The sequence below is a fragment of the Xenopus laevis genome, chromosome 8L, assembly GCF_017654675.1.
Source record: "Xenopus laevis strain J_2021 chromosome 8L, Xenopus_laevis_v10.1, whole genome shotgun sequence".
Classification (NCBI taxonomy): Eukaryota; Metazoa; Chordata; class Amphibia; order Anura; family Pipidae; genus Xenopus; species Xenopus laevis.
This window is the reverse complement of record NC_054385.1, coordinates 69,001,884-69,028,508: the sequence shown is the minus strand read 5'-3', so window position 1 is coordinate 69,028,508 and position 26,625 is coordinate 69,001,884. Positions and strand designations below refer to the sequence as shown.

General features: G+C 38.2%; 1 protein-coding gene across 1 annotated transcript; it reads left to right on the top strand.

The window, feature by feature from the left end:
- The first annotated feature begins 3,214 nt into the window (after positions 1-3,214).
- hhipl1l.L (HHIP-like protein 1 like L homeolog) lies at positions 3,215-26,320 on the top strand. Its single transcript, XM_018230212.2, has 9 exons — positions 3,215-3,975; positions 12,078-12,724; positions 14,536-14,679; positions 15,750-16,078; positions 20,450-20,576; positions 20,799-20,944; positions 21,887-21,968; positions 22,371-22,453; positions 24,409-26,320. The coding sequence occupies exons 1-9, from the start codon at positions 3,625-3,627 to the stop codon at positions 25,275-25,277; spliced, it is 2,778 nt and encodes a 925-aa protein (XP_018085701.1). The 5' UTR covers positions 3,215-3,624; the 3' UTR covers positions 25,278-26,320.
- The last annotated feature ends 305 nt before the right edge of the window (positions 26,321-26,625 follow it).

Here is a 26,625-nt window from a genome sequence, read left to right as displayed (position 1 = left end):
TTTATCCGACTGTTGGATGAAAACCCAGTGTCTCCAGGTGCAGACACACCTTAGAGCAGATTCAAGTGGAGGGGCTGTTTCTCAACCTGTGCTTATACGCAGACAGAGAAACTGCCCGGCTTCTGTGGATTTTTGCAAATACCAGAGGAACTACTGTAAGATGGTTGGGGCTATTACGATGCTCAGTCCAGACCTGGTAGCCTTAGTGAAACCCTTTTCTCTATACAATTTTCCTGTGAGCTCAAGGGAAGTGATTAGGGAAATGTTGCATCAGATGCTATTTTATCTGACAAAGACTCAATCTAGCCTCAAGACAGTCTTTAAAAAAAGTATAATTTGGCTCTTACAAATTAAAAACCTTGGTTTATGTTTCTGGCATTTTTACTTTAATAAACATTGCATCACTATTGCCTGGGTATACTATAGGCTGAGAATCTCACATTGCTGTTCTCAAATAGATGCTAAATTCCAGCTAACAGTATCCATCAATATCCAGAGGTTGTTAGAGAATGCTGAGAGCGAGATGTACTCCAGTAAGAGGCCAGCTCACAGGGTGTTAGTATCTACAGTATCCATATCACTGATTAAAATTGAAATTTACCGTAAAATGAGCTTTTACAATGGTCTAGACTGTTCAAAACTAGTTCTAACAAGCTCTTATACAATTTGTGGTCGTTAGTTTTTTTCTTTTGTGGCTTTGAATTTTTTATAATTTTTTTGTATCCTGCAGCTCTCAAGCTTGTAATTTAAACTGGTTTTCTGGTTCACAGGGGTAAATTACCTTAGCAACCAGGGATCATAGATAAATAGCAGAGAACCTGAAAAAAAGATAAAGCAATACAAAATAAAAGTGAATCTTTTAGTTGCTGGGGTCAGTGACCCTGAGAACTGGGTAACATTTTTAGTTGCATTCTGGAAATTGGTAGATTAAGAAAGTTTATAAAAGTTGCTTAGGTCCATTTATGAAAGTACATATATACATAAAGGTTAACTCATTTATATGTTTTAATTAATGCATATGGCCATTTTGAAGCCTATTGCAAATTTCTGATTGCATATAAAGTTTCATCATAACCAGTTGTTTGGTCACAAGACTGGTGCTACTAAAAGAGAGTGTATTGGATGCAGACCCTCATAAGTGATGGGGTCATCACCAGTTTAAAGAATACAAAATTAACAGATTAAAAGATTTAATGAGTACAGTAAAATACAATCTTTCACCCTTCAATCTGCAGTGATATGTATAGGGTAAGGGGACGTTTGAAAGCTGGGAAAAATTCCTTTATTTACAAAATGAAGAACTCCTTTTGTCTTTTGTTGCATGAGATGCCCAAATCCATCTCTGAGGCTGTAGTGAACAGCTGCAAGTAAGCCACAGGGTGGAGACACCTGCATTGCCACATGCCACACATAATTGTTGGCTAAATAGAGCAGCCATTTTTGGGCAGAATTGCAGACAGATGGTGAAATAAAGCTATATGGCATACGTGATATAATCCTACAGGCAGAAGGCACAGAAACTGAGGCCAAACCAGACTGGAGAAAGAAGACAAGTACGCTATGACTTGGTTAGACAAAATTGCTTCTAACACTGTCAGAGGCAGGAAATATTATTTTACATGGCTTAAGTGGTTAAAGGCTGCAAAAATGCTGAGACAAAGCAGTCAGGCTGCCTAAGGGTAAGGGGTGATTTTTTTTTCAGGGTCACTGAGTCATAATACAAGGTCAGCAAATGAGCATCAGTAACTAGGAATGTTCCTAGCCACAAACAAGGAAGAGGGGGTTGGTAATTGAGTAGACTACTGGGAGCAGCACATTAGCACCTATTCTCTGCCCTAAACGATTTATGATTTCCATTTCTACTGTTTCTCCCCCAAAATGCATTTCTTTTCAAGCTCTTTTTCATTTATTTATTAACCCGAATAATGAAGAATATATTTATAAATGTGTTTTAAGCATGTTACTATTCAGTGCTAGCAGCAACAGCAGTCAAATGCATTTGTGGGCAGCAGTAGCTAAAGTTCCGTTAGTCTAAATCTGAAAACACTGCCATTGTTTTACACCATTTGAAACCTGGCGTAGCCCATTGAAGTCAATGTACTAAATTCAGGTGGCACAACAGGTCTTTTAAAACTAGCTATTTACACTCCTCTTACAATCACCAAGCTTAATTACAATGCTGTATAAATACGTGGCATTAAAGTAGTGATTTCTTTTGACTCCTTTATAGATAATTCTTTACTTGTGCTCATATGGCAGAGCAAATCCCATGCTTCACGAAATGTACAGTACACATCATTCCAGCAATTCCTTCCCTGCTTTAATCATCATCATCATTAATTGGGCATTAGCTCCTGCTCTTTTAGGCAAGATGTTTCTCCTGACCACTTTAAATATAATTGTCAGGGAGATAATTATGCTTGCAGAAAATAGCATTTAAGAAAATTCAAGCTTAAAGACAATTTTTAGTATTCATAGATGATTTCCAATAATTTTATGGGAAGGTCTGTTGTGGATTTGCTATAATAGTTACAGAAACATGTATGCAAAGGGATAACATGTAAAAGTTGCCATATAAAGTAATCCAAGCTGCAGCTCCTCTTCGCTTCATCACCTGCCAATTTGCCATACACTGGGCAACATGGTGCATGAGCAGATTAAAACTATTAGACTTGCTCAATTAATCATAAACTGGCAGATATCCACAGTATATACTGTCCAGCATACATAAAGTATACCAGAAAAGAACTGCAGGTTTTAGCGGTGCTTATATGGGCAACATAACTATGATTTAATTTCTCCCAGATAATTACTAAAAAGTGACTTCCTGAACTAAAATCTGTATCAGATGGTGTATATATCACACACAATAGTCTAAGGCTGGGGATCAAATTAACCAATAACACATTCTTTGTTGCTCTAAAATTTGGATAAGCGAAATGAAGCTTTCTTGTTACTGAACTACAGCATTTAGCATCCCAGTGAATTTAAACAGATCACATAGTTCTCTCTGCATTGCCACAGTAGGGTACAAAGCCCTTGCTGGACTTAAAGAACTTCAAACCCCTCTATATGGTTCATAATAGAGCTGAATATTTGATCAATTAGTCAAACTGATTTGCCAGGTAAGACAGATCCACAGTGATCAGTTATCCACATTTCTCAAAGCTCATGTGAGTGATCAGACAATTGATGCTGAAATTAGAAGGGAGGAGGGGAGGAAGGGGACGAGTCTGAAGGAGTGGGGCTGGGGTGGGACGTGGATCAGATTATGCAGCCGCATGTGTTGCTGTAGTATATACAGAGAGGGAAATAGAGGAATGAGAAGAAAGGATAGAGTGAGTGAATAGACGGAATTAAAGGACAAGGATATTGAGAAACACAAAGACAAGAAATCTCATCAAGCGCAATGTGACAGTGAGTGAGGGAGAAGGGAGAGAAAATGAGTGATTTAAAAGTTAAACAGAGGATAGACCAGCCAGGATAAAGGCAAGTGAGAAAGGAAGTAAGAAGGAGTAAAAAAAAAGAGTTAAGGAAGAAGAACAGAGATAGAATAGTTTGCAGGGGGGATAGACAAGGGGCTATAAAGACACAGGGCATAGAGTACAAAAGAGAATATATGCAATGCCTACCTGGAGAGAGCATAAGAAGCAACTAAGACTGAGAAGCAGAATTGACAGTTCTCCCAGAATCCTCTTTTCTGCCCTACTCATGCCAGCCTGGACAACTTTCACCTTAAGGCTTATGCTGGTTATAATGCCAAGCCTTGTCATGGGTCACCCGCAGTGTTTGGATTACAAGCCCCCTTTCCAGCCCTCCCAACCTCTGGATTTCTGCTCAGTCTATTCCTCTTTTGGATGCTGTGACTCTGCTCAGGATGAGGCAATAGCCAGCAGGTACCATTATATCACAGATTTCCTGGATCACTCGGGGGTCGCAGCCTGTGGGGATTATATTCGGGACATCTTGTGCCAGGTATTCTTGCATAAACTTTTATTTACTGTTGAGGCAGTAAATCAGTGCAGTCAGTGTTTTCTGTGCATCAGCTTCTCCCTCGCTGTATTCACATTATTTTCTCATGTACCCCACTCCTCCACATTGTCATCTCACATTACTTTTTATCATCCCTTTTCAATTGCTCTCTTCTAATTGATTCAATCTCAATGATTTAAATATTTTTGGCAATTATATTGCATTACTAAAACTATTATTACCATCACAATAACCCTCTGTTGTTACTCTAGTACCCTTTCCATTACTCTGACACATCATGCTCTAACTCAGATACTTGTTCCTTATTGTACTCAGATAAGTACTTGTTCATTATTACTTTTATACAGTTTCCACACAAATATGTATGTCCATGACTAGTATGTATCCTCACTGTGATAAATGGCCCCTTACTCATATATATATGACTCATTACATCATGACCCCTTTCAACCACTTTACTAATGCTTGTTGCCCATCTTCTTCTGCACATATCTGTTTGGTCTCATACCCACCGATGTGGTGGGATTTAATGTATAAATGAAAACATTTAATCAGAACTAAGAAGTTAAATGGAAACTGATTCATTTATCCATTGATTCACTTTCAATAAGTAACCATAAAAGAATAGTACAATTGTTTGATCAACTGTTTGGGTCATGCCAAGTTTGTTTTAAGATGCAATTTCCTTTCATACTCACTTTGTAACTCTACCCTGTTTTCCTTTCTACACTCATTGGACTATACCCTGCCATTGTTGTCAAGTAGTATCTTGTAGTCCACATTTCTGTGGTACCCTATATATTGGTTCCTGTATAGATTGCTTCAAAAGAACCCCACATTTGCTTATTGGCCATAGTAGGTGCATGTTGTTGCTGAATCAAGGTACCATATGTGGCCTTCTCTAAATTGAAGTAGTTCACCTTCTAATAATGTATAATGGGCTTTATTAATACAGTTATATTTATACTATGCTGCCCTAAGGATAGTGTTTCTGTATAGTGAGCTATAAGTAAGTATAATGTTGCAAGTTAGGCTAAATTGAAAACTAAGCTGCAGTGGCCTTTGTTTAACCCCAAAATGTACTCTGTTTCTTCTATACCCCCCACCCATATAACCCATATAACTGCATTGAAGCTTTCAGACTTTTTTTTCATTGGCTTCTATTTCCTGGCTATATACCCCCTTTTCCTTTAGCCACTATTTTGATACATTTTCCTTCCTGTCCTATTTTGACATCCTTTTCCTATCCACCAATCCCCCTACTTTCAAAAAAGCACCATAAAAACCATATGGGGAGCAAGCATTGCATATCTTAAGCATTGATGCAATCTTTAGCATTGATTAATGATGTACTGTTAATGAGGCATTACTGAGAAAGTCTCAGATCCTAATAAGGACAGGAATTTATGGCTGCTTCACCCAGAACTCACCTTTCTATCCTCCCACACTGTGGTTTACTGTTACAAAAAATGAACATAATGCTGACGCAGCTTTTACATTTTTGAAGCTTTACATATAGATGTGTAGAACAACACAGATGGAAGTGCTTTTGCATGATACATTGTAGTTATCCTAAATATAAAAATACAATGTATATAAAAGTGAAGATGGCGTAAATCTGTTTAAGGTGATTGATCCACATTTACAAAAGGCATAAAAGGACACTGGGATAAACATTGCCTGGTAATATGACATTTACAGACAATCATTCCTGTTGTGTGGCAATAAAATATACAATTCCCATGGACAAAAACAGCCTTAGTTCCATTCTGCTTTCATGATTTGTCCTGAGAATGTCTTATTTGGCATTGCCCTCATGAAAAATGGGACTGGTACCTAAGGAATGAGCAAGAGGAAGAAAGAAGCAGTGATGTATAATTTCAAACAGGAACAAGATAAATCAAAGGGCAAAGCTCTCCAAAAAAAGTATAAACAGTGAAACATTTAACAAGATACAATAGGTTATTATTAAAAGAAGGCCAAAAGAGGAATAGCTTTAAGAGCAATGTTGGGTGTGCTCAAATGCCCTATGGCAGGTAGTAAGGACAGGGCCTGTACCCCCCGATGCCTAGCGCCTGATTTTCAAGTGAGCATGCTCTTGCTCCCTGTGGATAAGTAAATTACCCATTGTGCCTCTGTACAGGGCTGACCTTCTTACCCAGAAATATGACTTGAAGAGCATGATTTTGGAACTTAAAAGATTACTTTTTACTTCCGTATTCTGTGTTAGTCATTAGGGACGGCATGTGGAGCCTCAAATATAGGAGGAACATTCATATGAATTTAACTTTTCCCTTACAATTTGCTAATAGAGGAATGTTATACTGGGCTTATAAGAAGGCTCCCAATGCTTCTATAAAGTGTTTACTGACCAGGGTCAGACTGGCCCACAGGGATACAAAAAGAAATTCTAGTGGGCCCTGTGTTCGTGAGTAGAGGTGGGAACATGTGTGTGTGTCGGGCTGGTGACAGCAGGATATTCTATTTTGTCTGAAACAGTGCCTTGTGAATCGTTGCTATAATATTCAATATGTCTTCCAAAACCCACTTGGCTGTATCAAAATCATTTCAAGAAACAAACTTTAAAGCTTAACTAAAGAAGTAGGCTAGAAATGTACATTATGTTTTGGGTTTTGTACAAGCCAAAGACAACCACAGCCCTTTAGCAGTAAATCTGTGTCTCAAAAGATGCCTGTCACGGTCAGCACCCTAAATCCAGAACCAATGCTAAGCACCCTGTTCATGACTCTTGCTTCTGCCTTTAACAGCCGCCTTTCACCTCGGGAGGAGCCCTCGGCTAATCGGATGCCTCCAGGTCTTAATAAGAGAGATGCCAAGCTAAGGGTTCTGGACGTGCAAAGGGGCACGAACATAAAGCGAAAGTCTTTTGGGCAGAAGGTCACAGTACAAGACGTAGGCAGAAAGCATAGTCAAATCAGGCCGGGTCAGGGCAGGCAGAGTACAGCGGAGTCAGACAAGCAGGGGTCAAACCAGGAGTTCAATCAAGAGGGATACGGATATAGCAGTGTCGGTTACCAGGCAGGGTCAGGATTTCAGAAGTCAGAATCGTCAAAAACAGGCAAGGGTCACAGCAGGTATCAGATAACAGAAGCTTTACACCAGGAAAACTCACAAAGAAGATCCTATAACGGGCAATCACAAAATATAAACTGTCTCTTTAAATACCTTTGAATTTTGCGCCATTGCGCGCATGCGCCTATAAATATAGAAGATGCGTGCGCGCCCTAAGTTTACCGGCGCAGAGGAGCGTCGTGGTGGGCGTCCCCGCCGCACCACTAGATCACCAGAGTGGTAAGTTATTACAATGCCCCAGTATCTCCCCATCTTCTTTTCTGCTGATTCACTGCACATACTCTGTGCTGCTGTCACTTACTGAGCTTAGGGACCCACTCACAATATACAGTACACATACAATACAAATGTTGTAATATAAAGCGGATTAGTAATTTATACAGATAATTACTACACGGCAGTACAGAAACCAGTGCAATTAGCATAAGACTTTCATTTAGCTCAACAGCTGCTCAGAGCCCAATAAACATGTGAGTGTTGCAAAGACTTTCCTAGATGGTGACTCCCTGTGACCGGTTTGAAATCCTGGATCATTTCTGCTATTGAGAGGCTGAAACTGTAAGCTGGTGCAATAAGTTCATTTTATAAAATATAGCATTTTAACCTATGTTGATTTTAAGGGTTAGTTCTCCTTTAAGATGTATTTGGGCATGGACATGGGTATGAAAAGTCAATTACAGCAGATAGGAAATCTAGCAGCATATAGATTTTTGCTCATAGTGGGGCTCATTTATAAACACTGGGCAATTTTGTACCTGGGCAGTAACCCAGGGCAACAAATCAAATGCTTGCTTTCATTGTTCAAGCTGCAGCTGGTTTAAAAAAGCTAATCACTGATTGGTTGCTATGAGTAACTGCCCAGGTGTAAATTTGCCCAATGTTTATAAATTAGCCCAGTGTCTACAGAAAGATGCCATTATAATAAAGAAGAGTTTAGTAGCCTTTTTTGAATAGAAAAATTATAGCTTGTAGAGGGCAAAATAAGAATGAGTAAAAAAAGGATGGAGGGTGCATATGGAAGGTTGGTAGTAGTAATATATATATATATATATATATATATATATATATATATATATATATATATATATATATATATATATATATATATATATATATATATATATATATATATATATATATATATATATATATATTAGTATCAATGAGCATTTTGTACATAATGCTCAGTTGTTTTAATCTACTGGTCAGAAGCTCAAGATGTAAAGGCAGAATACAGTCTGTCTTTTGGGAGTCAATGCTGTATATTTAAGTTAAAAGGAACGGAAGATAAACTTTGTTTTGCATAGGGTAATATTTCCTTTTAAAATATACTGTCCAGCATAATTCTACATTTCATCAGATATAGTAGTGCTGTTGTACAGTGAACCTGGTTGCTAATGTTATAAGATAATATTAGGACTGGCATCTGGACAGGGACTACTGTGCATTTATAAGAGAAGCCAACACAAGGCTTCATTGTGGACTTTACTGGAATCCACAGGAAGAGAGGAGAACTGTCTGAAAGGGAATTACATACTGTAAATGGGGGTAAAACAAGGAAGAGCGAAAAGAGAAATGAAAACAATACAAATGGAATTGTCCAGACTTGGGAGTACTCATTAATACATAAAATAGTAGTTAGAGGAGAGCACTCATAGAAGCAGATACTGCTAAAACATCTTATTATTGACTACAGATCACACGACATGTCGTGTGATTTGTAGTCAATAATACATAGTATCTGTAAATAATACATAGTATCTGCTTCTATGAGTGCTCTCCTCTAACTACTATTTTATGGACTAATATGGGATTGCGGTAACCCTTTATGGAGGATTGAGGCACCGGCAAACTTATTCTAGCATCGGCAGAGTGAAGGAACAATCTCCCTGCTGACTACTCATTAATCTATTAGACTCCTTTAGACAGTCGTTGAGTTATAATACTGGTGCCGGCTCTAGCTTACGATTTACCAGCTAGTTCAGTCAAATACTGGCTAGGTGGGAACCTGACATATAGGGAAAGAAAACATTATGTTATGGTTTATAACATAAAAACATATTGGCAAGATTCAGTTTGAGGAGAAAAAGCTATTCTCCTAATTCAGTTCTAGTTTTTTCCCCATAGACTTCAAAAGAGTTTTCATGTGATAAACAGTGAGATACGTTTTTCGCATTTAATTGTGTAACGATAATCTGGGCTATCCAGACCACAGATAGTTAATGTTACTCACACATCAGGATCAGGGTCTTCGCTAAGTGGAAGTTTCTCATTAAAGGGATACTGTCATGGGAAAAAAAAATTTTTCAAAATGAATCAGTTAATAGTGCTGCTCCAGCAGAATTCTGCACTGAAATCCATTTCTCAAAAGAGCAAACAGATTTTTTTATATTCAATTTTGAAATCTGACATGGGGCTAGACATTTTGTCAATTTCCCAGCTGCCCCATGTCATGTGACTTGTGCTCTGATAAACTTCAATCACTCCTTACTGCTGTACTGCAAGTTGGAGTGATATCACCCCCTCCCTTTCCCCCCCCAGCAGCCAAACAAAAGAACAATGGGAAGGTAACCAGATAACAGCTCCCTAACACAAGATAACAGCTGCCTGGTAGATCTAAGAACAACACTCAATCGTAAAAACCCATGTCCCACTGAGACTCCTTCAGTTACATTGAGAAGGAGAAACAGCAGCCTGCCAAAAAGCATTACTCTCCTGAAGTGCAGGCACAAGTCACATGACATGGGGCAGCTGGGAAATTGACAAAATGTCTAGCCCCGTGTCAGATTTCAAAATTGAATATAAAAAAATCTGTTTGCTCTTTTGAGAAATGGATTTCAGTGCAGAATTCTGCTGGAGCAGCACTATTAACTGATTCATTTTGAAAAAAAAATTTTTTCCCATGACAGTATCCCTTTAAGGTGTAGTGAAACTACAACACTCAGGTTACTGTATAGCAAAAATAGGAAAGATATTGGACGCCAGGAGGTTCTTATGGTGAAAAACAAAATTGATGATTTATTAACACAAGCAATTGACCACAGGTTTACTCACGTATGAGGATGGTGTAACATATCACAGAAGAGGGTAGATAGAGGAGGAAGATACAGCAATTACAGATGTGACTCCCATAAGGCAAATAGTCAAGCGTACATCAGGCAGATACACCTTTAAGTGGTCCAGATCCCATCCAGTGGAATGGTTAGGGTGAAGTATTCTAGCCTAATACCCTATCCTCTGTGGTCCCTTCACTAAAGGCATACAAGGAAGCCTTGTGGGAAGCTACACCCTGCTATTATCCTTGATGGAGCACACAACTGCTTTTTCTATATAAGCTGTCTATATTACTCTCCTATCGAGTCTATCAAATAAACTACACTGTGCTTGTTAACCTTGTTCACAGGGTTTCCTGGTACTTGATTTAATCTCTAAATGTGCTGTCCCTTTAGGGTGGTGGCTTTACTGGGCCTTGGTGTACACAGGCTCAATGGGAACAACCTAGCTGGAAGGACACCAGGAGCCAAAGAGGAAGATTCACCCCTTTCCAAACACTATATGGAAGTGTGGCAGGAAGTGGTCATTACACCCTTGGGCCAATAACTGCTGGTTATGCAAATACTCAAATAGGTACATAGGCTTTTGCCTATTAACTAGGGAAGTAAAGGAGAAGGGTAGGGATTTAAAGCTATAGGAGCCTAGAAGATCCTATAGGTCCCTACAATTGCATCAGACTCTATGTGAAAATCTAGACTATGTACAATTTTAACAGGCACTTTTTATCCTTACAAATAGCTTATGTGCTTGATGTACTGTAGTTTTATGTTCTGTTCCTGTAAACAACATTTCAGGTTTAGGGGACTGCATATCTTTTTCTTTGCATGCTGCATTACTAGTCTTAACCACTGATGTCAGACCATGCCCTAACATGCCAGCGAGCAACACAGTGGTATAGTGGATAGCATTGTGGGAGAACCACAGAACAGATAGTACACTTGATTTTAGCCATCACTGAGAAATTATTTAATCTATAATGCAAATGAATCCACTAACTATTTAAAACAGTTGAATTACAGGTAATTGAAGAGAAGTGTAAGTAACCAGCATGAATCTTGACCTGATTGTGGTGAACATGATTATCCTGGAACTGGGAAGGAATGTTGCTTTATGGGTTGCATTGTGCACTCATTTAGTAAATGAATCCACATGTATTAATTTAGTTAAAAAAATAGTTAATTATTTTCAGTGTTCTCTAGCTTTAAATTCTGTGATGCCCACAGTATTATTATGACTTGTGCAAGTACAACAGCATGCCTTATCAGAATATAGAGATGTAAAATAATTGCTGTTTTGGGTATCAATAAAGCACTGTTATTGCACACAAAGTTATGTGAAATTAATAAGATCTATGAAAAAAGCTGTGGGATTTGGCTCTGACTAGACTTCCTGTGCATGTTGCTGTAAATGTTCCTGTTCTTGATAAGAACACTTTAATACAGAAGTTGTGCACATTGGTTGACCAATAATGACACACACATGGCATTTCAAAAGACATGCATCTGCACAATGCTCATATAAATAAGCATTGACTTATAATGAAAACCATATATACTGTGTCTTAGATAGAAGGAACAGCTTGTACTGCCTTCCAACTGAATTATCGTGTATTTGCTCTTCTCAGTTTGATCCACTGTGGTCTCATACAAGCATAATATTTGGGGCTCCTTATGTCATACAGCACAGTAGGAAATGGTTGTTTTCAGGCCTTGCAAGCCTGGCAGCTGCCTTGCTGGCTGTAATTCATTACAAGTAGTACAATAAGTGCTTTCAAATAAAAATGATGATCCTGTTGATATGTTGTAACTATAATCTGTACTATTTTCCCAGCCCAATTCTTGATTCATATTGTTGTTATGAAAGCCATGCTTGTATGTTAGTAGAATCCTATACTTGTACAAGATGTATGATTTACATAACACTTTCTCTTGTACTAGGAATGTTCCCCATATGCTGCTCATTTATATGATGCCGAAGATGCCAACACTCCACTTCGTGATGTTCCAGGACTGTGCGGCAATTACTGCATGGAATTCTGGCACCATTGTCGGAACACCCTTAGCCTGATTATTGAGGACAAGGATGTGACGGAGTTAGAGGGCGACCTTGGGAAGTTCTGTAGCTTCCTGACTCTAGATGATGTCAACTATTGTTACCCTAATGTCCTTACTAATGCAGAGCTTAACAGTGGCTTAGGGGATGTAAAAGAGGATGAAGAGGGTTGTCTTCATCTCTGTTTACAAGAGATTGCAAATGGACTTCGTAATCCAGTAGCTATGGTCCATGCCAATGACGGGACACAACGCTACTTCATAGCTGAACAGGTGGGCTACGTATGGGTTTATCTTCCTAATGGGTCACGAGTTGACAAGCCATTTCTCAATGTCTCCAAAGCTGTACTTACCTCCCCCTGGGCAGGAGATGAGAGGGGATTCCTGGGAATTGCCATGCATCCAGATTTCCGTCATAATGGAAAGTTCTATGTCTATTACTCAATTTATGCCAAAAGGGAGGAGAAAATAAGGATTTCTGAATTCCATGTGTCCACTGATGATGTCAACATGGCTGACCACATGTCAGAACGGTAAAATGCCTAATGTTTAATGTGTGCATGGAATGATGTCAGAGAATGTATTCTTGCCTTACTGACTACACTTTTTCCTTATGGACACCTGAGTGTGTCCCTACACATATTGGTATTTGGACTTGCATTCAATCTGCACTGTGGTGGTATAAAAATGCAAGTCCGGCCAAATAGCTGCTAAATGTAGGTACATTACATACATTATATTTCTAATGTTCAGCGACATGAAGGCACAACCAGTTGTGGCTAATCTCTGGCACTCACTAGTCAGACACATCCAGTATATATATATTAGTTCTTTATACCCCTGTGGAGATTTTGCAAAGCTGAAACAAGATGTCGGTACATGTGGATTTAGGGTTTTATACTGCATGGTTGTCTCCCTGCTACTTAACCAGCAGTTCAAAATATATAGTTGGCCACAGAGACATAAAGAAGTAATTTGCAGGCCTCTGCCCATGTTTTCCATAAGTGAAGGCAAAGCTATGTCAGTAGCGTGAGGAATGCAAACTGTTTCTGTTCTGGCTTTCACTGTATTTAATAATGGCTCAAATTAACATTCCATATAGTATCTGTTTAATCAGCAGATGTTTCTCTAATGTAACAATAATTGCAAAAAAATTGCAAAACTGCTTCCATTGCTGTTGCTTTTGGTGCCAGTTTAGGAGGGTCACTCACATATTAATAGAGATCCAATTTAGCTCTTGAAGTAACCAATGGCAACCAGTTAGCTTTGATCAGCTGCTAAAGTGAGGAATCCTGAATGTCTGATTGCTCAGGGTTATTTACTTGTACCAGTTTGCTAACATGTCAGTATAAGAGGCACAGTGTGATCTGCTCACTTTTCCCATAATCTCTACCTTCTTCAAAATATAATTGTTAGCCTCAATTAAACAAACTCTGAGTAAGGCAATGAAATACCCTTCAACTCATATTCATAAACCGTTAATAGCACCAGGCTCCAGGCACATTTATAGCAACCCTAACCCTGCTATTATCTGCCCTGTCATTTTGGGATAGTACAGGAATGATGACAGAGAGAGGCCGGATATGATTTATTCCTCTCTGGAGTCTGAGTGTACGTGATGGAGTTATCTGGCCAGCATAAATATTTGCGTTGAGGAAGCTGTCTATAACATTATGTTTACATCCGGTTCTGCAAAAATCCTGTACACATTACACAGAATGTAATGCACATGTAATTTATTGCATTACACACACACAACATAGGACAGGTATTCGATTTGCTGCTGTCTTTTATCAGAGGACTTTGGATTCTGCCCTCTGCTATGTAAGTTATACTTGAAGCTATGCACGTGATACATACAGTATGTAAGAATCTGTATATACAGATAAGGGGTATTTCTGCAATTTGGATCTTCATCCCTTAAGTCTGCTAAAAAAAATAATTTAAACTTTAGTTGGCATAAAGTACAAGATACTGTTTTATTATTACAGAGAAAAAGGAAATATGTTTTAAAACTGTGAATTATTTAATTAAATCTATGAGAGAGGGCCTTCCCATAATTCAGAACTTTCTGGATAATTGCATTCCAGATAATGGATCCTAAACCTGTATTTATTATATTTAGTAAGTATATAGTAGCGTTGAGACATCTGTATAGTTTGGGTTGTCCTCCTGTGTAATGTGCTGACATTTTGGCATATCCCACTGGACAGGTATATTTCTATACCTTCTATAATCTATACAGTCACTGGGTCGGTATTCTCTATTATTTCACCCCTACCCAGCACATTATGAATAATTACTTTATATGATGACAATTATATCACTTGTTCTAATCTTCTAGGGTAATTCTAGAGGTGACTGAGCCGGCTTCTAACCACAATGGAGGGCAGATTCTCTTTGGCATAGACGGATACCTGTACATTTTTACAGGGGATGGGGGCCGAGCTGGAGACCCCTTTGGAGAGTTTGGAAATGCCCAAAATAAGTGAGTTTGTGGGCAACAACAAAATGTAAGGTTTATTAATTGTGGCCTAGGTGTATTAGCAAAGGATTCTACTACAATATAATTTCTAATGCAAAACACGGTTTTAACATGACTGCTACATGAAAGAACTGTGTCCCATTAGACTTTCATTGGATACAGTTTCCCTTTAAGTAAAATAAATATTGACAAGGCTATCACATAATCAGTTTGCATGGAATCATTTTCACAAGTCATGTGTCACATAAGTGCCCATATATTATACAGATTATCTATGGTTCCCATATAGTGAGGGCTGCACCAAATTCAACTATTACTCAAATTTTAAATTGTTTTGTATAATTTGGGTTTCCTGGGATTTGGTAGAATACAAAATGACTAATTAAGGTCACCTGGATGGATTCTTGCTCACAGAATCTTACATAATGAAATATCATTTAAGAGAACTGCCTTCATATCTGTATATGCACGTACCATTTTGGATTATGTAATATTACCTCGATCTGTATTGTATTGTAAATACTGAGGAATATTGAGGTCTGCTTTTTTTTAGGGACATACTAAAATATTGCAGCCATAAACTGTAATGTTATCCCTAATGTAAAGGTCTGGCACATAGCAACATCTGTAAATAAGAAAATTGTGGGGAATCTCTTCTTATATTTAGACTGATGACAAAATCTCCATAAAGCATCCAGCATTATGTACCCCACTTGACTGTGCAGTCAGTCAGCACCTCTATCAATATCTCTATTAAGAAATTTACATTGTTGATCCTGACCTTTACTTCTAATAGCTGTAAGCTATTTTTACAAGCTCTTTTAATTTGTTTTTCAAAGTTAGTTCAACATAAATATCCAAGTGACACTTTACTATTCAGTAGTGTATGTGCTAGGACTTGTTCCATATACTAGGGTTACCACCAGATCACTTGAAAATTAGGGACGTCTAGAAAATCCAGCTATAAGGGCCAAACTGATTGCTCTTTAATCCAAATGCATTTACTAGCCGTTTCAATAATTCTATATATTATATAATATAATTATACTGCTTTTATTATATTAATACTACAGGTCTTCCCTTCTTGGGAAAGTTCTTCGAATCAGTGTGAATGGGAATGAAAAGGGGCCCCCATACCGCATCCCACCTGACAATCCTTTTCTGCGGGAACGTGGTGCAAGAGCAGAGGTGTTTGCCTATGGTGCCAGAAATATGTGGCGTTGCTCAGTGGACAGAGGTGACCCAGTAACCGGCACTGGACGTGGAAGAATCTTTTGTGGGGATGTAGGACAGAACAAGTTTGAAGAAGTGGATCTCATTCAGAAAGGGGGCAATTATGGCTGGAGGGCAAAGGAAGGCTTTTCCTGTTATGACAAAAATTTGTGCAGTAATTCCTCTCTCGGTAAGTATTAGGAGTGACATTATTATGGTAACTGAAAACTCACACAATATTAAAGCCAAAATAAGGGTTCAGCGGTTTGAAAAATGGGTTCAGCACTACATAATACTTATAATGTTGTTATAAAGGGAAAAGGGGCAGATAGTTAATGAAGGTTATCTCACATTTACCCAGGTACATACTCATTACCTGTATGTCTCCCTTGTGTAACCTGAATGAACAGTAACATTCTTTGTGTACGTAATATGTGGTGACAAACATCTTCCAAGATAAATACTGTAAATGGGTTCGATCGATCTGATGTTTTCCCCTTGGCACTCAGTTGTAAATAAATAAATAAGCGTATGTTCTTCCGAAAGGAAACAGGTCAATCCATCTAAACAGCAGCTGATTATTACTTTATTTAGGTCTGGCTTGTTGCATAATGTATATAGAGCTATTTGGATATTACAGGGTTCTCTTTGTTCTCATAGAATAGGTAATGGCCATGAAATGGGCCAAAGGTTTAGCAGCATGAGGGCCCACTGACACCTGGGCTCAATGGGAGTCTGTTTATGTGTTTATCAGTCTTTCACTGATATACCTTCTATATGTGAAGCTGGCCATAGATGCAAAGATCCCATTGTTCGAATCCTCGAACGATCAGACTTCCCCAACTCCCGACCTGCCACTAACCATTCCGATCAAATAAAGTACAAAAGAACAGATCAGCTGATGTTCTGCCCCTGACAGCAATTGTACGAAAGTTATGTGAAAGCTAGTGACAGTCTCTCACTGAAAATCGTATGATCGGCAATACATGCAGAGATATTATCGGCAGCCGACAGAAATCTTTTAACCTGGCCGATCGACCAAACAACCAATCTCCGTGGGACGAAAAATGTCGGGACTCTCCACACACGGTCCAAAAATCGTACGAATCGAGGATTCGTACAATTTTCGGACTGTCTGTGGAGGAGAGTCCCAACATTTTTCGTCAACATTTTTTTATCAGACCTTTGCGTCTATGGCCAGCTTAAGTTTTTCAGGAGTGCCTAAGGACATGTGATGATTGTGAGCAGATAAGTACACAAAATGTATGTCACCTTTGCCCTAGAACACGCAAATATGCTCCTCTATAAGTGTCAGAAAGATAAACTGAACTAATCGTCAGTTTCCAGGAAAGTTGCTCCAGAGTATAAACAAGTCTAAACTAAACCAACAGTGGCATCGGGTACATCTGAGCTAACTCCTCTTTCACAATCACATGGGATTACAAAACTGGCCTATGTTCTGAGATTAATAAGTAGCTATTCCTTTGCTATTGTTCTACTCAGTTTTCATGTTCTGAATTTATATAGCACACTTTACAGATAGTGTTAATAATTTTCTTGATTATTCTTTACCTGTAGAATACAGCCTCAGTGTCCCTTACCCTCTACCATTATCTAAACCTTACTTTTCTTTTGTGATTACACACTGTTCTATTCTGGAAAAAGGTGCAGAGTGCAAAACAAATAAACTACCAGCCCCAGTTGTTAAGTGCACTAAGGGGCACAATAAGCACTAAGCACAAACACTTGCCTTTGTGTCTGGGAAATGGGAAATGAGCCCTCAGAATTGTTTCTATAGTTTTAGTTTATCAGAATAAATGTAACGTTTATTTAATATTTTTTTATTAACCCAAAGACAAACTTAAACACTGAAAAAAATGGACTGTTTCAATGTCAATATAATGTGGAAAGTTTTCAACAGCTTACTATATCACCATAAAATATTCATATGGAAAATATAATAACAGCCTGTTTCCCGTGCACTGCTGAGTGATGCCAAGACAGATGTTAATAACTCTGGTTTTAACATTGTGTATCTGACACCCAGAGCCAGTTGCTAGGGGGCATTCCCTGTTTGCCAACAGTTACATACAGTAACTGAACCCTGAGAAACACATGAAAGTGTCTAATAGTGCACAATTATATGGTACACAAGAGCCCAAATATACTGTAATAATAATTCCTTATAAAAGGTGCTTAGTGATGTTATCAGTTTTAATCAGTTCTTAGTGATGTAATTTGTCAATTGACTTACTAAAACGTGTGTATTATAATACAGTAAATAATGTGCATGTTGTAAAATATGAGAATGTTTGAAGTCACCATGGAGTTCCATGACCTGTATAAAAGCACTTGCCATTTTGACCACTAGTAGTCTGCCAGTCTCTCTATTCATGTGTAAGGGATTTTTATCAAAGGGTGAACTGAATAGAGAGTAGTGGAATTTCACTCTGGTGGACTGTGGCAAGCTCTAGTTTCACTCTTTAATAAGTGTTTTATTCGGCTACAAAAACTCAAGCAACAAACCACCCAGACTTCCCTGTCTGATAAGAGGCTAATAAATAAACAGTACATGAGCAACTAAACACGATGCATATATAGCCAAACTGCTAAAAAAGTGCTACATTTTTACTAGTTATACCAGCTTTCCCAGGCACATTTTAATTGGTGAACTACAAATTGGCAAGACAGGCCTATCAGCTATAGCTGCAGTACTGGAGGATACAAAGCCTAAGGTTTGAGCCGTATATTTTACCACAGCAGAAATTGTTTGCTTGTGCATAGTAGGCTGAACTAACTATCATGTGAACTTTCAGTGCGGCTCTTTAGAGGTGCTGGACTTTTGTATACTATTCATGTTCAGGGAGAATTGCAGACTTGCATGTCTTAGGACAGAGACACACGTTGCTATTTCAGGAGATTAGTTGCCCAGCGACAAATTTTTCGATTTCGGGCGACTAATCTCTCGAACTGCCTTCCCGCCGGCTACAATGTAAGTCACTGGCGGGATTGCACTCGGATCTCTTTGGCTTTCCGAAGTCGCCTAAGTTTCCTCGTGAGACAAATGTTCCTGAGTGCCATCTCAAGTGCGATTTACATTCTAGTCAGCGGGAAGGTTTGGGGAGATTATTCGCCCGAAGAAGAATCGATTTGTTGATGGGCATCTAATCTCCCGAAATAGTGTGTCTCTGCCCTTAAACATATTTCAAGTAAAAGGCCCCTTGATAAGTTTTGTAGATCAATACATTTAAGAGTTGATTTATAACTGTAATATCTCACCATATATGGCCTTCAGTTTGAGATTCCCTGCCATTGGTCTCGGCATTCCCAAGAAGGAACCACTAATTTAAGGCAATAGTTCTTACCATATTAATGAGCTTCTCTAGATCATATTTAGATAGCTGTGCTTTACAGTGCCTCAATTTTATAAACTCCAACCACTACAATGGCAGTATATTAAGCAACAGCTCCATTTTCAGGGCAGGGAATGCAAAGTTAGCACAGCTGACTTTTTATTTTTGCCACTGATTAGAGATTTTGCATGTCGAGTACAAAATATTAATGCCAAAATATTTTTCATTATTTAGTAAATCAATCCATTAATTTGAAAAGTTGCTTAATTTATGAAAAAAATTGTATATTTGTAAAAGTCGTATAACAGGAGCAGAGCTGGAGTAAATTTGGTGCAAAATGAGTATACTCTGAACCACATTTATTTGAGCTTAATTTTTATACAGTGTGCTCTGGAAATGTATACTGTTTATGTATATGTACTGCCATTTCTAAACTGCTTGGATATGGGAAGGGAAGACCCAAACATTATATAAATGAACAACATAAATGCTGTTAAATAATTTACTTGGCTAAGAAGGGGATAAAATTATTCAGCGAAAACCTACATTTTAAAATCCCCCAAACACGAATTGCTATTAAAAACCACAGTAATGTTTTGTGCAGTATTAAAGCAAACATACAGTTTGTTCCTTAGCTAAGATCTGCATCTAATGGAATCTGTTATTTTCTTTAATGTGTGAGCCAGCTGTTGTGTATTTGCCATCTCTATTGTTTCATGTTCTGCACATGTGTATTAACTCAATCGCATAACTAGATAACTAGGTGAGAGAACTAGGCAACGTACTGCATTGGGAGACTTGGTAACTACTGAATTCTGCCAAGGATTATGAATATTATAATATTTATACAAAGGTATTAAGGAAAGCTGTGCTTATATAAGCCATGTTTTCGTTTTTTTTATTCGATTGCTGTTTATCCGTGTTGTTGGGATTTTCTGCAATTGCTTCCTACTTGAACTGGTAACATCAACAAAGATTTGCACATTTAGAAGATTAAAAGCAGAACTAGTATGTTATAAATGTGAAAAGAAGTTCATGAATAATGCTGAAAAGGACAGGTTCTTTTTAAATTAACCTTTTCATAATGTGGTTGGAAGTAACCTAAGGATACAAGGGTCAGTGATACAACCAAAAAAGCACAAAAGCCAAACTGTAGCCCTTCTGACTATTGCACTTCAATGTATTGTATTGTTTCTCTGCTTTTTCAGATGACATATTGCCCATATTCGCCTATCCACACTCTGTGGGAAAGTCTGTGACAGGAGGCTATGTCTACAGGGGCTGCCAGATGCCCAACCTGAAAGGGCTATATATCTTTGGGGATTTCATGAGTGGGTGAGATTAACTGTGTTTTGTCATAGAGACGTGATTGGTCATACTTATTAGGTGCAAGCTCCCCCTTGCAGCTCAACATTTAATCAGGGCCCCCGGAGCTTTTAACACATTCACAAACATAAGAAAACTTTCATTAGAATAATATAAAAAAATTAAACAGCAATTAAATAGATCTTCACATTTGCAGATTCCAATGGCTGTCTCTCTCTTTCTCTGCTACAGGCGCCTGATGTCTCTTAAAGAGGACAGGAATGAGGCACAGTGGCATTACACAGAAATCTGCATGGGGCAAGCAGTGACCTGTAACTTTCCCAAACTTATCAACACCTACTTCCCCTATATTATATCATTTGGAGAAGATGAGGCAGGTAACAAATGAGAAATACCTTCATAAAAGATTTTACACAGTAATGGAATGTCCTTTTATGTGTCTAATCATGTAATTTGGTAACTTTACTACATATACTACAAGTCCTGTTAATACTGCCTCGCAGGGCAACGGGTTTGTATGTTTCCCGTGTTTCCATCAAGTACTCCGGTTTCCTCCCACAAAAATACAGGCAGGCCAATGGATCCTCGCAAAATTGACCCGTGTTTCCATCAAGTACTCCGGTTTCCTCCCACAAAAATACAGGCAGGCCAATGGATCCTCACAAAATTGACCACAGCATGTAGGGACCTTATATTGTCGGCTTACTTTTATAATGCTTCAGCACTATAAAAAAAAAAAGGATAACAATAATAATAATAATAATGTGCAGATTATCTGCATTGTACAACCTTGTACTAGTTATGTCCTTACACATCTTAAAGTGCAGAGTTTAGTACAGGACTCTGAAGAAACGTGTGTCCTCTGGTGCTCCTTCATTTCATGATGCACAAGGAATGTATGATGTACATATGATGTACATAGGGTGTATAAGGCATGTATGGGGTTACATGGAGCAATATATATCACCTGTTATCTTTTCAGGTTAATATATCAAATTTTTAACTATATATATGTGTGTGTGTGTGTGTGTGTGTGTCCCATCCATATTCAACTGTTTAATAGCTAGAAAACCAAATTCTTTTTACACAATTTTATTTGTCTGAATTCATTGTCCTACTAACTTACTTTGTCACTTACTGCATGTTCATTGCTGAGCTTCACCTTGTTCCACTCCACTATTTATAGTCTCTCAAGCATTATTTAAATGAACTCTTTCCTACAACTGCTGAATACACAGCATTGTTATTTTCGATCTGTAGAAATGTTGGACATTATGGCTATTTTCTCTCTATTGATAAATACTTTGCTCTCATTTTAGGTGAACTATATTTCCTGTCCACTGGAACACCCAGTGCTGCCGTTGCTGCAGGAGTCATGTATAAAATAGTGGATCCATCAAAGTAATATACACAATTTCTTACACAATGATCTGTGTTGGTCTGTTCATATGGCACTGTAGTTAAGCACAGGCTTAGGCAGTGCATGGTCTTTAATGCAGAAGAAAGCATCATAATGAACTCTATCAGAGGCTGTTGGGTGAGACAAGACTTAGTTTAATGCAAGGGACCATTTGGCAATATAAAGGAGGAACAGGCAGTACTGGGTATTTACTGTAGGTGAACTTTTTTTCTGGAAATTACTAGGAACAGAAAGTTCTAATGCACAGGGTCACCGAACATTATTGTAATACTAGATTAGACAATAGTGGGCTTCTGTTTGGTGGAGTGATATTACACGAAGCCAGGGGAAAAGAAGCATTTTCTCAATTCTCAACTTTCATTCCTTTTCATTGTTTTCTGTAGGAGAGCAGCACCGGGAACATGTTCTAGCAATCCTCGGCCAGTGGCAGTGAATGGGAAACTTGTGGATTTTTATCCAACACAAAGTAAGTATACTGAAAACAATATAAAATACAGTCATAGAAAATGGCACTAAGTTCATGAAAAGCATTATCAGAACAAATAACAATCATCTCCTTTTCCTCTTCCTTTCCATTCACATTTCCCTTTATAACATACTTATTATGAAATTATTCCCACAGCTTTGCCCTCAAACTTATTCTGAGGTGTATCTGCAGTTCACAGAAATTACAGCAAGCATCGTCGCACCTGTCCTGTGATGCCAATGAACAATTCATGTAAATAGACATGAGCAGCTTAACACTAATACTGTTTTTGTTCGTTATTCAAAGCCCCAAATCACTTTCTCAGTGCACAGAGCAGATATGTGGCCACTTTGTTTCAGGCTCAAGTGAGTCACGAGGACCATGGGAGAGAAACAGTTTCCAATGTACATTGTAGCAATCCACATACACTAAATATGTTTATAAATCAAATATCAGCAAAGTGACTGCTTGGTCAGTATTGCAGGTTATAATTTACTTAAAGATTGCCTTAAATATACAAGACAAATATACATGTTTGTAAGAGTCTATGGGTTCACTTGGCAGGCTAGTGTCAATACCCCATACTAATTAGACAATTGCCATTTTAAGTACAGGTATGGGATCCGTTATCCGGAAACCCGTTATCCAGAAAGCACAGAATTACGAATGGTTGTCTCCCATAGACTCCATTATAATCGTACTAAGCAAAACTCCTGGCTCGTATGATTCACTGCGCACACACACAATCCAAGGGCACACATGCATGCTAAGCTACATCAGCCAATGAATGGACACTTTTTCCTGTTCCATTATAGCTGCATTACATCCTGTCAGGTGATCTCTGAGGGAGCCACCACAATGTCACAAATGGTGGCTCAAGGTAAATGATATAATGAAGGCATAGCTTAAGTTCCAAAACAGTACAAAATAATATTTTAGGATCTGGGTTTCTTTTTGAAGACACTGAGAAAGTGTTCCCTAGGAAAACAATATTATACAAATATACATTCATAAACTTTGCCTCTCGCTGTAACCCTTTAGGCTAAAATTGATCCTTATAGAGATACTGACACCAGAAATTATAACATTTATTATATTATTATTATTATAACATTGCCTTTGCATGCTATTTCTAATTTTGCCATAAAAGGTTTGATTCTTTTACTTTACCTGAACCCCATGTTCTGCTACAAGGGGCTGCCCTTTTTGTGCTACAGTAGTCTGTTAGGGTTGGAAATTCTAACTGACAGGATGAGAAGTGACAGTCGTGGTGGCAAAACAGTCAGGTCAAGTAATAATTACTAACAAAACCAAACTTATCAGCAACAACAATCAACATGGCCTATAGGTAACTTTTAGGGGGTTATTTACTAAAATCCGATTTTATCTCATTATTTTAATTTAAAAAACCACGACCAAACTCCCATAACCGATTTGCCCTCATTTGTTATTTAAAAAGCTCAAATTAATCAGTTCAGGGGAAAACCCCAAAAAATGTTACAAAAAATTATATAGTACTGAATCATTCGGATTTTTGGGCTAAACCAAGCGCAGACCATGATAACTTCCAATTAGGATAGGGACATCTGCTACTCACTTCTACATATCCTCCGCAGGTCTGAGGTGGTGGATTTTCAGATTTGCCCTTTTTGAGCAATGGGGCTTATTACAAAAAAACTAAAAAATTCGAGTTTTGCCCAAAAAGCCCAGATAAATCCAAGGTTTAGTAATAACCCCCTTAATGTTGAATGTTGATGATGATTAATATTTTGAAAAAGTTTTTAAGTGTCAATATCACTTTAAAATACTTTTATACAGTCCCTATTATGTAGATTAGGGAATAGGAGATGCAGTGGGATGAAAGAGGTGCTCATTTCTGTGTGTTACTATTCATATATTAAGAGGTGGTCAGTGGATATTTACAATGTGTTAATATGTATTCTTGTTTCTTTCAGAGCTTATCCTAAAATCTGATAGTGTTACTACAAACACCATCCCAACAACTGCTCCAAGCAGAGAAGAAAAGACATTCAGTTTTACAACAGAGCCTTACCATACCACCAGGCGGTACCGTAATAATGCCTTTGAGACAACCACAGCCCTAACATACTTAACTGTTACTCCTCTCCCTAAACCAACCACCACTCAAAAAGGCATAATGCAGACCACAAAGACAGGGAACACCAAACCAGTGAGTAGGAAGGGAGGAAAAAAAGTAACTACAACAAAGTCACCAGCGATAGCACAACAGAAACCCACTATGGACCGGAACAACCCTGATCTGTATACCTACACCACCAAAAGAACATTCTACCCAACACATATACCTCATATTATCACCACCACACAACAGCAAAGGAGGAATCAAAAGGAGAGTAACAAAAATGAAGTCAATAAACTTAACAACACAACTCATACAAGGAAAAGAATTCTAAAGAAGCAAAAGATCAAGATCAAAAAGAAAATCAAACACGGAACTATGCGTTTGATTAATGAGGAAAATCTTCCAGACAGAGGTAGAGTTGAGATTCATATCAATGGTGAGTGGGGCACAGTCTGCAATGATAAATTTGATAGTCAGGCTGGGGCTGTGGTATGCAAACAGCTAGGATACCCATTTGTATTGAAGGTGGCCAGGAGAGCTGAATTTGGGGAAGGCAATGGACTGAAAATTCTGCTTGACGAGGTCAGGTGTGAGGGGTGGGAGAAAACTCTTTTGGATTGTAGGCGATCAAAAATAGGGCAGCATGACTGCACCCATGAGGAAGATGTTGGAGTTGTCTGTGGAATGAGGGAGATGGATGAGGAGGAAGAGTTATCATAAACATAAAAATAAAAAATGTGTTTGTTACAGTAGGAATATAAAACTTTGTATATCTCAGGAACTTTTGACAAGCAATAACTGGAAAGACTTGAGCTTTCTTTTTCTACTAAGTGAAGTAAATAGCAAGACATTCTGTGCAAAATCTTTACTTTGCCACATAACATAACTATCTGCTCATCCAAAACGTGACTTAAAGTGGAGAAGCCCTCAGAAGGTCTAAAGATGAAGTCATATGCAGTCGTTGCAGTAAAAATCTGCCATACAGAAATCCTTTTCTTTAAAACTCCTTGTTAGGAAAGAGTGTAAAATAAGTGTAGAATTCATTAAAAAAGTGAAATCAAACTACTTGCCATATATGTTATATACAGTTTGCTACACAACTAAAATAAATACTTTTGGCTTCACAAATTTTAACACAAGCACTTCTAATAGTTAATCATGCCATATAATTATTATCTCATTATGTGTAGAGGTTACATGAAATGCTTAGTACGTTAGATGACTATTTGCCATGTGAAAAGAAATCATTGAGTTTAGGAAAAGGGTAAATGTTTATATTTCTTGGGAACTACAGCAATGTATCCTGGCCATTTTATACAGTATTTATGCCGAGGCAGGGGGACCTGTAAATATTGTCTGCCCTCAAGCAAGTGGTAATTATAGGGCATTTTGCAGTTAATGCAATCTGCCCATTCAACTTTTATTCTGCCCATTGTGTGTGTATATACAAATCTGTGTTTGCTACCTATTCTCAGAACATGCAGTATACTCTTTGAATGGTGACTGGTGCAGAGTCAGTTATTGCCCTGGTATAAAACACTGCCCTGCATGGCAGGAAAGAAATGGTTTCAGATTGTCCCAGAAAGATTAAAAGATTAAATTTACTTTCCATTCATTATTGGGCCCATTTATGTTGACTAAACTTGTTTGTTGGTACACAACATTGGCATGTGTTTCACAAGTTAATTGATCTCTCTCTCTCTCTATATTAGGGATGCACCGAATCCACTATCTTGGATTCGGCCGAATCCTCGAATCCTTCTCGAAAGATTCGGCCGAATACCGAACCGAATCCTAATTTTGCATATACAAATTTCTTTGCATATGCAAATTAGGGGTGAGAAGGGGAAAACCGTCTTTACTTCCTTGTTTTGTCACAAAAGGTCACATGATTTCCCTCCCCACCTCTAATTTGCATATGCAAATTAGGATTTGGATTCGGTTTGGCCGGGAAGAAGGATTCGGCCAAATCCGAATCCTGCTGAAAAAGGCCGAATCATGGCCGAATCCCGAACCGAATCCTGGATTCGGTGCATCCCTACTCTATATATATATGTTGAAAAATGTA

Coding starts and splice junctions, on each gene's coding strand:
- hhipl1l.L (XM_018230212.2), top strand. CDS start 3,625: ATGCCTACCTGGAGAGAGCATAAGAAGCAACTAAGACTGAGAAGCAGA. Junction 16,079..20,449: donor GTGCAGTAATTCCTCTCTCG/GTAAGTATTAGG, acceptor CTGCTTTTTCAG/ATGACATATTGCCCATATTC. Junction 22,454..24,408: donor GGATTTTTATCCAACACAAA/GTAAGTATACTG, acceptor TGTTTCTTTCAG/AGCTTATCCTAAAATCTGAT.